The sequence below is a fragment of the Excalfactoria chinensis genome, chromosome 7 (genome assembly GCF_039878825.1).
Source record: "Excalfactoria chinensis isolate bCotChi1 chromosome 7, bCotChi1.hap2, whole genome shotgun sequence".
Classification (NCBI taxonomy): Eukaryota; Metazoa; Chordata; class Aves; order Galliformes; family Phasianidae; genus Excalfactoria; species Excalfactoria chinensis.
The window spans coordinates 1874756-1889400 of NC_092831.1; the positions used below are offsets into that span (position 1 = coordinate 1874756).

General features: G+C 40.9%; 1 protein-coding gene across 8 annotated transcripts in view; it reads right to left on the reverse strand.

The window, feature by feature from the left end:
• The window catches only part of MBD5 (methyl-CpG binding domain protein 5), a 119660-nt gene that overhangs the window by 22349 nt on the left and 82666 nt on the right, over positions 1-14645 (reverse strand). For all 8 annotated transcript variants that reach the window (XM_072341926.1, XM_072341923.1, XM_072341924.1 and 5 more), the window contains 3 exons: positions 10092-10194; positions 9465-9645; positions 4209-6347 (listed from right to left, as the gene is read on the reverse strand). In XM_072341926.1, the coding sequence (XP_072198027.1) occupies positions 4209-6347; positions 9465-9645; positions 10092-10194 (2423 nt within the window). The remainder of the gene's footprint in view (positions 1-4208; positions 6348-9464; positions 9646-10091; positions 10195-14645) is intronic.

Consider the following 14645-nt stretch of genomic DNA (forward strand, 5'->3'; position numbering starts at 1 on the left):
CCAATTATATTACACCAGACTTGACTGCATTAAAATAAATTCTGTTTGAGTGAAATAGAAGCTCCTCACTGATTGGCATCGGTCTTGTGTGCTGCTCTTCAATTAATTTTATCTATTTCCTGTTTTGCAAATTTCAACACTAAAATGTTATTATTCTGTATCTAAGAAAGGGATAACACTATATAAATATATAAATATATATTGCCAGACCTATCCTTTAATTGTCACAGGTAAACTTGTATAAGTTTCTCCTGTTCCTGATTATCTTTATTCCCATTAGCTCCGGTTCGCTCCCTTATCAGCCACACGTAGCTTTTACTACCAAACATTTTTTCTCTTGTTTTCCTGCATCCCTTTATACAAGTGCCGTTCTTAGCAGGATTTGCAATGCTAAACATTCAACTCTTTGCACAGAGATTTCCTACCCACTGAACTCCTGGACGAACAGCAAGTGGATAATAAATGAAGCAGACTCTACAATAAGATCTATGACACGGGGATGGAGCAGCTCTTATTACAAAAAAAACCCAAAGACAAAGACTGCATCTGGGAGGCAAAGTGGCTTAACGAATAAATCCGTAAAGCTGCCAAATTAGCAGATCGGATACTACCTTCAGTTTGCATCTGAAGTCTGAGGGCTTGATTCACAATGAGGAATTGGGTGTCAGAGGTTAACAGAAGCACTAACACCGCTCATCAGAGAAAGTGAGTCCAGACCCCCATCTCTTGGCAAACAAAGGTGTCTTCTTCCAGAATGAACAGCTGTGAACATCCACTTGGATTTGATGCCCCTCACCTAAAACTACTGTTATAAAAGAAAACGCTTGCAACCTAAATACGTGAGAAGCGATGCTGGAGTTGTCAATAAAAACAAGTGTAATCGGTTTCTAAGGGTGCAAAATTGGAAGAGTAAAAAGAAAAATCTTACCACTATGTAAATAAAAATGTTGATTTTTATGCCTATTCATTTTTAATTCAGTCCCACTCATACCCAAAGCCGGAAGTTACGGGTATTACCTCTGGAATAAGCTGACAAAAGGCAGAATAGTAAAAATTGGTCCATGTGATTAAAGTCTAACTAAAAGCTTGGGCAATCATCAGCCATTTAATTGTGGTGATTCTCAGTATTTTCTCTCAGGAACCATTAACTGATTAGAAGCTACTCTGAAAACTGGCACAGAAACAGAAAACAGATTCAGCAATTAAAATACAGAGAGACAAAGCAAAAAAACAACCCACAAACTCGAAAGATGAATGTATGGATTTTCTGATGACATCGTGCACAGCTAAACTCAGCTTGTACGCACGGCTCCTTCTGCATGCTTAACAATGTCCAACTCCATACACCACAATTATCAGCTTGCAACAGTTCCACACACAATAAGTGACGATACACCTCTTGCCATTTCTGTCACATTCTGTGTAACCGAATGCAGCCTGGAAACAAACTTTTATTTTTAAAGGTTACTGTTAATGCAAAATTCTCAACGTTTCAAGGCAAGGACGCTTCCATTCTGCTGCAAATACAGCCAAATGCCCTCATCTGGATTTTCACTTGCTATGGAGTGGATTCAGATCTAATGCCGCAGCCATGCACTTCTGTGATGACTCAGGCAGGAGGCTGCATGAAGGACTGCGCAGTTTCAAGGCACTGCCTCTGGGAATAATGCAAAGGCACCAGCTTCTGAAATGTCACCCTTAAAAAGAAAAAGGTTTTCCAGGTTTCTGGCCATCACAGATATCAATAACAACACACACATAATTGCAGGTTGTATTTCTCAGGCATCAAGAATAAGGAAATCAAACCAGTCAGCAGTGAGGAACAGAACTGCAGTCTTTGCCTAAGCAGGGCTACCATTTACTATAAGGATAAGAAAAGAAGCGTCATTTAAGCCCTTATAATTATACTGCTAGAAATGTAACAGTTATTCCCAAGGTATTAGAAATACCGTCCTTTTCTGATTTAAGTTTGGCTGTTTGAAAGGTTTCAGGTAAATCACACATGGAGTTACCTATTTATTACTGATCATCATCCCTGGAGGTGCTCCAGAAAGGTGGTACTAAGGAACATGGGTTGGTGAGCAATATTGGTGGTAGGCAGACGGTTGGACTAGATGATCCTACAGGTCTTTTCCAACCTTAATGACTCTTCAGTTCTATATACTATGGATGAGAACTGAGTTAGCTGCTTCAGTTGAAGCCTCTTTCTTCACAGGGGTTTGCCCCAGCTCCCTAAAAGCCGTGTGCAGCCCAGTGCACTTGCACAGATTCATTCCATTGATGTTATCCTACAGAAGTTTGAGAGCAGACATTACTACTGTTCTTTCCTGACACAAGAGCATGTGTCTTCCAGGGAGGAATTGAGCTTGCCTGAGGACCAAGACGGGCAAGACAAAGAAAGGCTCAGACTGGCTGCTGCTGCTGTGTCATCAGCCTTAAAACAGCTACCATGAGCGGTGCCTGACACTACCATACCTGGTGGGGCAAGGCTGTGGTGCAGGGCTGGGGTCACAGAGAAGGAGTAGAAAGAAGATCCCACGTGGGGATGAATTCAGATGCCCAGAAGCCCACTCTAATAGCCTTTGTGCAATGTTTTATTGGCAGCTTTCATACAGTGCGAAGCTGCTGTTGATCACTTCCAGTCTGAATTTCCTTCACAAACCTTGAACTATTTCAATCCTTTCCCAGGAAACAAATCACCACTGCTCAGCATCTTGATGGCAACTACTGGCACAGGCTCTTATCTCACATAACAGCATCTTCTGTTCCCTGTAAGGCAACGCAGCCCAACGCTGCAGCCACTTCACAGCTTTCTTCAGCTGCGTGGACAGTGACAAGGCAGGAAAACCCACACTGCTGATTCCTACTGACCATCAAGGAGGTGGAAACCCAAAGAGTTCTTGGAAAAGGGAGTTTCTGGTATGCTGAATGGGACACAGAACTCCCAGGGCAAAATGAGACCTCTGTTCCATTTACAAGAGTACAAAGCCTTGGAACAGACAACATACAAGGAAATCTTCTTTGTCAGCATGACAAGGCAAAACAGCCATGCAAGGATTAATGGCTACTTGCTTGCAACACAAACCACTGGTACAGCTAAGGAAAAAAATGCCTTATTTCCCCAGGAATGGAGAGAAACCCTCCGAAGTGATCAGAAACTGTAATTAGCATGGTTTTAAAAGTAATGGTTAGAGATTTCATTCCATTCTGTATTTTAAAGAATAAGCGGCTCTCTTAGAGGAAGACCAGGATACACATCAGGCTTTCTTGGGTTAATGAGACAGACAGCTTGCATGCTCACCGTCACTTCCATTTGACCTGATGTAGTTTAGCTGTGACTGCATCAAACCCACACTCTGACAGTTAAGCAAGCTGAAATACTGAAGTATCAAATAGTTTTGCTTTCCTGCTTGAGAAATTAACATAGAACCATCCTTCAAAAATTCATGCTTGGTTCAGTCAATAATAGTTAAACAAAAATCAACATTTCTGAGCTGTCTCCCCCTCTCACCATTAAAGAGGATGAAGCTGGTAACAGTGGCAGACCTGCTTCCTCTCAAAGTCTTTGCTGATGAATAAATCAGGAAATCTCGCTACACTCTTCCAACTGCACATACAATTTATTCAACCATTTAATTACCAGCATAGCAAAATTACCATGACAAAGGCAAACTCAGACTTGGCAGCTTCCTTTCTGCCTCCAAAAAAAGGTTATTTTGAAAACTTTTATATTTCCAGTATCTGCTCCAACCTCCGACAACACTCAGCTACTTAACGCAAGCATTAAGGAACACAAGTACGGCCTAGACACCAACTACCAGGTTAGCTGCAGCCTTACAGGGTTGAAGTAGCTCAGCATGATGCAGCAAAATTCATTTGGGCAAGAGACAAAAACTGAAGTCTAGGTGTGTACAAACGTGCATGGGTTTTATTTGTGAAGGGTGGATGGAAGTTGGGAAGAGTCGTAACAGGAAGGAGGTCAAGATGATTTTGTTTAGAAAAAGGGAGATACATTTTAATCTACCACTGTTTTTTTCCTTAGTTGTTTTATTTTTGAGTATGTAAATATTAGCATGAAATAGGCATTCCTTTCAGGCTGGTAAAATCAAATTCAGAAAGTAGATAAGTAAAAGGAACCCACTTAAAAACAGTCACCATATATTTCCAAACAGTCACACATAGGGGTATCCTTTTAAAAGGAAACATACCTGCTTCAGGACTTGTTTGATTACAGCTGCTAGCAATGCTGTTTGGTATCACTGGAGTGGAGGATGCCTGGATTCTTGACTGAGGTGGGTTCGGATGTAATGAATTTCCTAAAGCCATTCCTGACTGACTGAGCATCCCACAGTTCCCACTAGCCTGCATCTGATTTATTAAACCCGCGAGATGGTTGGCGGTGGCAGGGCTAGTACCATGGACAAAGTTAGTGTTTGTGTTCTGGCAGTGCATACCTTCCCCTCGTAATGGTAAACTCTGTGCCAGTGAGTTCTGAAGAGTGCCAGAGTTCATACTGGTGTCTGCAAAATGCATCTGGTTACCAGAGCAAGGTAAAACAGTACTTGAGCTCCCACAGCTGGTCGTACTATTGCTGCTCATGTGAGAGCTTTGACAACTCATGGACTGAAGTAACTGGGACATAGAGCTGATGGGAAAAGAGCTTTGACTTTGCTTTCTTACTAAATCAGATCCAGCTTTGGAAACTCCAGAACTCTCCAACTGAGACTGTCTCAGCAAACTCAACACTGTGGTGGTTGGCTGCTTTCTTTTTCTCAGAGGATCTTTTTGCTGAGACATCAATTTATCTCTCAGTGCTGCTCGACCACTTTGCCCTTCAGTCGTTGGTAGAAGCACATTGGCAGCAGGAGGGAACATGGTATTTAAAGTGCTATGTCCTTCGTTGTTGCCACCGCTGGCAACAGGTCCAGAATTGCTACTGCTGTTATTGTTGTTACCAGCAAGTTTATTTTGATTTGCTAGCTGTGCTTTGGCTGCTGCTGAGAGTAAACTACTTGCTGGAAAAGAGGCAGCATTGTGCTGGTTCAATATCTGATTTAAAGGCATTCCCAGCAAACCAGGCTGACTCTTCAAAGAACCACTTCCAGCCGATGCAGTAGAAAAAACTGCATTGTTTGGAGGATTTAATACATTACTCATTCCAGCAATTAATGGGTTAGGGATGTCCTTGTATTGATTAAGTCCATCGTGCTTGGTGGAGGGGCTAGATGGCATAGATGGTCTTGGCGACCCTATTGTCGACCGTGGGGACCTGGGAGGAACTTTAATACCAGTACAAGATGACTGTGGTCCTACTGGAGGCAGCAGGAAATTTCCATGATCTGATGATGTGGAAGAAGAACGTGATCTTTGGGGAGAAGCCTCTATTCTTCCAATCCCGGATCCCATCATATGAACTGGGGATGTCACTGGTGAAGGAGATAGGGAAGTAGAAGCTGAATGCTGAACTCTCTGAACATGACTTCCATGGTTCATGTGACCGGGTTTTACGGTTGGCAAAGGAAGATTACTTGGCAAAGGGACGACAGCAGGAGGCATGCTTACATTCATCACGGGTACCTGAGAGTGGACATTTGAATGGTAAGTAGTTGGGTTAATGATAACAGGATTCTGATTGACTGGTTTGCTAGGAATAGGGTCAAGTATGCCAAGCGGATCCTTTTCTGATGTTAATGGCTTTTTCTGAAGAGCACAAGAAGGAGGTGGAGGAGGTGGAGGTGGACCTTGGGGTGGCTTATGGTGAAACATTGCTCGCGGTATTTCCATACCGGCTGAAAAATTACACATGGGTTTTTTCATTACAGGGCTTTTTGTGGTCAAGGTTGGGGAAAGAGGTATATTAGTCCTTCCAGCCATTGCACAGGATGACTGTATGGGAGAACCATGAAGCATTACTGATGGCGGAGACAGAGGTGTCCTGTTCATATGAATAGGACTCGAGTTGGGTGCTCCATGAAAACTGGGATTGTTCCTTGTGAAAACATCAGGGCTTCCAAGTGGGTCAGTCCTAGGAGAGATTGAACCGTCTCCATATATCTGTGATCCTGATGAAGCTGGACTGGGCATCCCACCATGACTGCCACGATATGGAGACTTCTGTCCAAGTTCATTACTACCCAATCTCTGCCTAGGATAGACAGAATGAAGTTCTTGTTGCTGGCTTCCAGCCATTTCTTGCACATAAAGCCTACCCATGGCATTAGATGCCCCTATCATCAACTTGAAAGGAGTCTTACATTCTGGCATCACAGAATTTGTAATTCCTTCATGTGATTTATTCCTCATTGATCTTGGAGTTGCTGCTCGAGTAGGAACTACCGGAGTTGCACCTGATATTAAAAACACAACAGTTACTATTTTGAAATCTGGTGTCACACATTTCAGTACGCAAATATGGTGTGTGAAATCATTCATTAAAGCCTTTTGGCTAAACTTTTGCTTAAACAGAAATAATACCTAAATCACCAAACTGTTGCTGGAATGGTGCAGACTACCCTACTGCAGAGCACAGATGAACAAACCACAACTCCAATTCACATATCAAACCTGTATAGATACGGACAACTTTAGATCTTGTGTTTCTCAGGTTTTAAGCGTACTTGCTACCCACTTAGAATGCATTTCTGCACTGTTCTTTCAAATCTTCAATACGTATAAGTTTCCCCCCCCTTTCCCTAAACATTATCACCAGTTTTCTACTCCTGAACCTCCAGCATCATCACTTCAGCTACAGCACCAGCTGGAAGAGCTGGCAGGAGGAGCAGTCTATCACTATCATGGGGAAAAGGAACCTCTGGCACCATCTATTGAGTACAGGAGGAACAAGGCCCAAGAAGGGTTTAGGTTAATTTCTCTTTGCTCTATGAGGAAAAAAAGCCCTGCCCCACAAGTTGTGCCTGATAAAGATGAGTGGGGAAATGTGCTGTACTATTTGATATTGATTTCCATCCAGCAAAATACTTAATTGCATAGATCAGAGAGGATGTGGCTGATCAAGGCAGGGTGCAGCATACTTGCTGCTCTGTGTCACTCACTGGCATTGCAGGCACCAAGTTCCAGTCCTCTGAGTAAATCTGCTTTTAGGAACTGCTTTGCTAAAAAGGTGAGTGCATTATACAGAATCTTGCAGTATTTCACTGATTTAAGGCTTTTCTAATAGTTTTTTTTTTTTAAAACAAAAATGTCCTTGGTATCCACATACTAAATTAAATGGGCTCTATCTCTTACATCTGTTTTCAGGATAAAGGCTTTGGGGATATGCACACATTTGAACCCCTACAATAAGGAAAAAATTACTGTAAACTGCAGTGTTGAGAGCTGACCTTCCAACACACAAAAGACCACTTCCCTTTTCTGCCCACCAACTCGCACAATACTATGATACTATGATACTATGAACATCAGTTCTGTTTAATAAACAAATATTTCTTCAGTGTTTTACTTTAAGAATTCCCTCACAGGCAGCTCCGAGCCTGGTGGACTTTCTGCCAGTTTTACTGCTCTGGGGATTTGTAATTCAGTTTGCAGTGGGAACCCAGTGAAGGAAAATGATTGCATTCTTGGCATGCAGCCCCTAAATATGCAAACGTAAGCTTTGAGCGGTGAGCTGAAGATTTCACGTTCAAACAAATTCAGAGGTACCTTTAAATTCTCCTACACACAAGAACTCAATTCCCTTCTTTCCTTCTCTCCGGCCATAGGAGACAGATGGCACTGAAAATCCTGCCTTCATCCTATTTGCTGAACCAGCTACATCATGACAGAAACAAACACGTTACCCTTCTCAAAATATAAACAAAGTCCCGTTCCGGGGACAAATCTCAAGACTGAACTGCAACATGAAATACATGCAAGAACTCAAAGGGGCAGATGTGTAAATGAAACAGCATTGTGTTTACAAGGGCACTTTAGTGGGAAATTTTCCTCTTCCTTTAGAGGGCAAAATTCTGATCAATAGAGAAGGTAAAAATAAGATTCGTGTTTTAAATATTTATCTGTTTTCCTCTCCTTAACTTTGCTTTATGTTTAAAATGTAAATGCATTTTAAGTACCACTAATAGATGATAATAATAAAAAAATCGTAAGGGAAATGCAACAGCACTTGACTATTACGAACATCACTGATGTCTTCATATTGCCTACATGCTTGCAATGTACTATTTCTGCATCCATAACATTTTCCACTTTTATTCAGGCTGCAGAATAGCACAATATTCAATAGAAACAACAAGGGTTGTTTCCCTAAAGTTGTGGGCATCACAGCATGTAAGCACAACCTTTCAAAGCTCTGTATTAAAAGTAAGTGTACCCCTCTGTTTTAACTACTTGGATTTGTAAAACTGCTTCAGATCTTCCCTTGTACTTGCAATCCTGAGAAAATACCTAACTTTCAGTTTAGGTTTCCACGCACTTTGCTTTTGTAGCTATTTCTATCTGTGCTAACTTTGTATCTTAGCTGAAATAGCCTTGTTTTCTGGTAGTCATTCTCCTGATGCCTTCATTGACAGCAATTGTATCCCCTTTCAGTCACCATTTCTGTGAGGCTAAGCAAACTAAACACTTTCAGATGACTTTTGTAGAACAGATTCTGCACTTCGCTAACAGAAGAGCCTCTGCTCTGTTTAAACTTGAGTGCCTCCAGCAAGAACAGAGGCACAGGAAGGCAGCAAGCGCAGAAAGATGTTTGTACCTCTCAGAATCACATTGATCTGCACCATACTGCCATCTGGCACTGCTCACAGGCACCTTTGATCAGCCAGTATATTGAGGTATTCTTTCTCAATAATTTAGGGCTAATAGCTTTTTTTTGTCTAGTCCCCAGGTGAATAACCTTACAATTAACAGGATTTGTTGCTGTAACTTTTCTTTCACTCCAGGTGTCAACGATCCTCCAATTCTCCATAATGTTTTGATCTTCTTTTGTTTCAAATAATACTCATCAGCTTCATCCATCAACAAAATGACTTGACTTTTGCTGATCTGGATAATTAAAATGCTAATCCAGGTTGGTCTCCCAAAATAATCCTTGAGAAATTACAGTGGAGATTTTTAGTTGTATATTCTGCCTTGCAATACAATTTCCCATTTAGCCAAGTCCTTAGCCACATTCTAATCCCTTTATAATCACTTTATTCAGCTTCCCTAATTTCCCATGTGACAGAATATCAGACATATTACTACGGTTCCAAAAGATGAGAGCTAATGTATTTTCTTTGTGTAGAACAATCTGATATCTTTTCCAAGAAAATCACGCTCTTAGTCTGGGATGACCTGCTTTTTAGATTCATTTTCTATCTACCTACATCTCTCTAATTACTACTTCCATTTTTAACTCGAGCCTGTTTACTACTGCAATCACAGATATATAAGGCTTTTGGGGGTGTTTCTGTACAGTAATTATATATATAAGATTAGTTGGCTAAATGATTTTGCATGCCGTTACTCACTTGTTCCACCACCAGGACTAGTTAGAACTAGTGAAGGATGTGGCGCTTCCATGCTTTTATGAAGTGTAGCCACAGCAATAATTTTTCTTTTATGGATGCATAGTTTGGTGACATCTTCATCTGCTTTAACATCTTCAGCAGTTCTCTGCTTCACTGCAGCTCCAGGATCAAAATTAAAGACCTGAGTGTAAAAATTCCAACATTTAAAATAATCACTGTTTGATTATTACTACATTGAGGGCTTTTCATTTTCTGGAATTAACAAGGAAACTGCATTTCCCAGTACCCGCTATACCTACATACGTTTGCTCTGAAATACACGGTATGAACCTACCCCAGCAGCTGGTCAGGAGCTCTCCAGGAACCAACTCCTGCCGAAGCTACCATGTATGAATATCACACATCAACATGTTGCTGTTGATGTTAAGCTGCCAGTTTAATAGGAAAACATTCAATCACCGCGAAAATCAAGTCTCCATGCGGGGAGAAGGCAGAGAGGAGATTCAGTTAATGGTTTGCATTCTATATTTGATGAGAACGGAATTTAAGTCGTGGCACAACACATCAGCTGGCATAGTTAGCTGGTAAGGATTACATTGCAGAAATCAAAGAGTAATATTTCTTTACCTTGGGAAGAACAAGAGGACATTCTAGGCCACATTTGCAGGTTCCATCAGTAAGCAAGTAAGTCTTCACCTGCTCCAAGCAGGATAATAAAGACCCACTGGGACTGTAAAGAAAAAGAAATGACAAATTCAAGCTATTTGACAGGCCATGACTTCTATCCACCATTCTAACAGCTCACATGGACAGAATTGGATACAAACCTAAGATCTCACATTTAGTTTCATAGAACTTCTTGCTTTTAGTCAAGAACTGAGAAGATACCAAAAACAGTGAAAAAAAGAAGCAACATTTTAAAGAAAGATTTTACCACAGCAGAACAAACACGTGCAAAAAAAGCAATGGAGATCATCGATATTTATTATTCATATTACAATTGTACTTGAAAGCTTTAACTACTGCCTAACAACTCTAAGGCGAATTCAATCTCTCCTATAAAGAGCAACACACAAGCAGAGGGCAATCCCCACAATCCCCACAAACCTCTCCCCTCAAATCCCATCCCTGCAGCTCCATTGAGGCACGACAGTCACTTCTACTTTCTAGGACTGGAATGTAATTTATAAAGAAAGCATCACAAAAGTGTTTCGAGAAGTATGAGAAAACTCATGAAGAGAAGGGAGAATAGTGACACAGTTCCTGTGGCTGGGTCTGATAACTGCACACCGTGTAGTTTATTCAGCTGTAATTTCAGCCTTCCCAGTGAAACTGTGTAATGTTGCACCAAGGAGCCAGTCCAGGGAGTGGAACAGCACTTGGATTTCTTTAGCTCCAACCAGAAAATCATTATCTCCACCGCCAAAAATAGGACATTGGAAATTCTGTTATGGCAAAATCACTAATTCATAAGATGAAAAAAGTTCTCGTGTCAGAAATGTCTAACTTTCACATTGCTCTTCATTACTCAGCCATCCAAACTGTTCATCAGGAAAAGAATACAACGGTCTGTGAGGACTGGCTGAAACACTGCTCCTTCAAAGCCCTTATTTGAACCAAAACAACTTAAGTGGAAGAGTCTGGATGATGAAAGCAGCCAAGAGTCAAAATTCCAAACTATGATGAACTTTCGTACTTGAAACCTAACGTATAAACAACTAATTATGCACAACAAGAGCTCACTCATCTATAAAGCAACATCTGCAAATATCATTTGAAGTTACGTTAACAGTTTCAGTAACATGCTTGCCAGATCTGCCCTAAAATGGTTATTTCGGAGAGAATCACTTAGGTTGAATATGCATAGCACTGACATTTGAGGATAAATAAAGTAAAAGCAATCTCAAAATAATGGTAGAAGCATGAAGAAAAATGATTTATAGGCCAGAGTGGCCTGATCTGAGCAAGCACCCCGGAGCAGCCGTGCTGCACAGGGAGGTCCTCACCTGGGGGTGTCACAGCTTCCCACAGGAGAACTGCAGACTGGCATTTGCTCTCTACTAGCCCATCTACACACCACAAGGTTTGTGATGTTTAAGAAGCTCATTTCAAATGGCATCTGTGGGAACAGCCTCTGGATCTGGGATGTCATTTTACGTGCAGTGGTTAAAGGCCTGCTGAGCAGTAAGAACTAAGATCTCATGACATTTTGTTTGGAATCACACACTCAGGTGAAAATGCCACAATCAACCACTGATGTGCAGCAGCCAAACTTTACTGGTGCACAGATTGCCTGGAAAGTGCAGGTACAGGTGTAAGGAGATAGTGGAGCCTGGAAACAACAGACCCATAGGGTATATACCTACTGCACAGGGCACAGCAGGGTGTAAAGCACGCTATGGACAACCCAGGCTTACCAGGAGCACACAGAGCAGCCCACTGAACCTGTGGTATTACAGGAGTCACCATACCTGCTGCATTTATGCACAGAGTTATTTGTCCACTGAAATACCAGAATTAAGAAAAGGCCCATTTTTTCCTGCTGGGTTCTTGGGCAGAACGAGTGGGCACGTGCAATGAAACCTTGATATACAGAACAGCCCAACTGATTCATAGCAGACATCGTGTCTGCTGCACACCAGTTATGGACTGTATAGACCAACGTAATGGCAAAGTACCTTTTGTGTGAACAAATTTCCTCACGCTTCTGTACTGCCAATGACAATCTACAGCCTCCTTTGGAAGAAACTATGCAGGTTTTTTTTGTCACTCTAGACATCCAGGGGTTTTGAGACTCCAAAGAAATACAAGAGAACAAATTACATATTTGCATCAGCTGCTGACAGTTATGGAATGTCTACCTGCTATTAAAGACCTTTTCTCAGTTTATTCCACTGATGACTATTCGCTTACAGCAACCTGAAGAAGAGATTATCTCCAAGCAGCACTGTTAGTTACTAAGAAAGCGGTGCTTTCACCTGGTAATAAAAGACTAATTAATAGATTTAACTCAAAGCAACTGTTGACAGCTGATAAAAAGCATGTAAGCCTTGTAAAGAAGCACAACTACAATGAGTCCTTATTCAACTGGGATCATCTATTCTTAATACATACGCTTATTTTCCTCTGGGTAGTTTTTGAGTCGATATTGTTTGGCCTTCCTTTCCTTCAATAAATGCAGTGAATATTTTCAGGGTGGCTGTTCCTTTACAAGGGCTCAACAGCAGCTTCTCTAGAGAGTTTAGGGAGAGTTCATCCTTGAAGATGCAGCTAGCAACAACAGCAACTGACCTGATGGAGGGCTGCTCACATGCCATGTTGGATTAGATGACTCCCCTTCCAACCATCACTTCCTACTCTATGTCTTTCACCAAGTAAGAGTGTGGTTGAGCATCTAGACACCGTCTAGACTTCCCTGAATCAGAATGGCTTACAGAGGAACACCAGCAAACTAACTACTGGATTCAAGGAAAAGAAAGTATGTGGACAAAACCTGGGCAAAGGGCAGAAAGTACCAGCTTCCCCAAAATGACAATCAGTCAACCTGATTAACAGGGCCAACTGGAATAAAAACAGCGTTTCTCATAAGGCAATACAGGATGGAAATATTAAGAAACAACAGCAATAAAAAACATATGAAAAAAGACAGAAGAGCAAATAACTGTCAGGATTATAAACAAATTTACTGGTTTCTAAGCACGTAAGACTTCTCTAAGAGCCTTATGGGCTGTTTCTTACAGCTGTAGAAAATAAAATTCAAATACAGGTGGGCTCATTAGACGTACAAAAATACCGAAGAATTTTAAGTCCTGACGTCTGGATACAACGATGACAGGAAAAAAAACCACAACAAAAAACACTACGAACCAAACAACTCTTCTTTCTCATTGATTTTTAACTGAGGCAGAGGCCTGGTAAATTACAGCAATAACGAGAAGTACAAGGGGAAGGCTATTTCTCTTTGACATGCGTATCAGTGACACGGATTTAGTTTGATTCTGCCAATTGAGAATATAAACAAGAAATCCTGGAATGTATTTGATCTTTTATGGTGGTTTAGTGTGAAATTGGAGTATGCTGAGACTCATTAAAGAATTTCATATTGTTAATATATAAAATGTGGTGTACAGGAGGTTATTTTAATCAGAGAAGAGTGGAATAAGTATAAGATAATAACAAACCGATAATCATTTAGATTAATGTGATATAAACCTGATGTACCTACATTTTCTTAAAGCTAACTTTGATCTTTTTCCAGTAAGATTTAGTTTGCAGTACGTTTATCTGAACACACTCATTTAATAGTAATTTCAATGCATTTCTTTGAGTCTGCTCCAGGATGAAGCAGAAAAATTCCATAAGCTGGGAAAATAAATAAAATATTGTAAACCTTGGTTTTAGGCATTCCTGTATTATTTTTTCCCTACATTAGAAATGGGAGGAACCTGCAGAAGTCAGCCCTGCTGAGGCACGTCAGTGATGTTGTACAAAGAACCTTCATGGTTTGTAAGATAGACTGATGTTTTCTACAGATACTGAGTACAGTTACATGGTTTAATTTCCTTTCAAAAGAGAATAAGTAAACCACAAAATACAGTGGAGATCTGGAACGCAAACTCAGAAGAGACAGCAAAGAAAAGTTACTGAACGTCAGGGTAAAGTTGCATGGCACCACCCAAACTGAGCTGAAGGCCTGTTGCTGGCAGAAAAAAGTCCCACTCTATCTTATCTGCCATGAATTGTCTGAATGCCTGGTTGTTCCTTTGAACATGAACAGCAAATGGTCTTATAAAAAGCCAGTGCTGAGTAAGGAAAAGGCAGTGAGAGAAATTTCTCGTCAGTCTCAGGTGCGACCTAAGAAATCCTCTGGCTAGTTTCATTGTAAAAGGCTCCAATAATAGAGGTATTAAATAAGGTTAAATCTGCTACTGCTCAGCTTTAAAATCCACATGACGATAATAAGTAATAAAGAACTATTCGTGCCTAAAGCAAAATGTATAGTAAGTATATCAAATTTTCAAGACCAAGTAATATTAGATTTGTAATGAACAGAGTATGTGCTACGGGCATGCAAATAGCATAACTCAAGTGGACTCCCTTAATATCAACAGCATGAACAATCCAGCACTTTCAAAAGTATAAGCCCTTGAACTCTGAGCATAAGAACTTGCCAAGTCAATA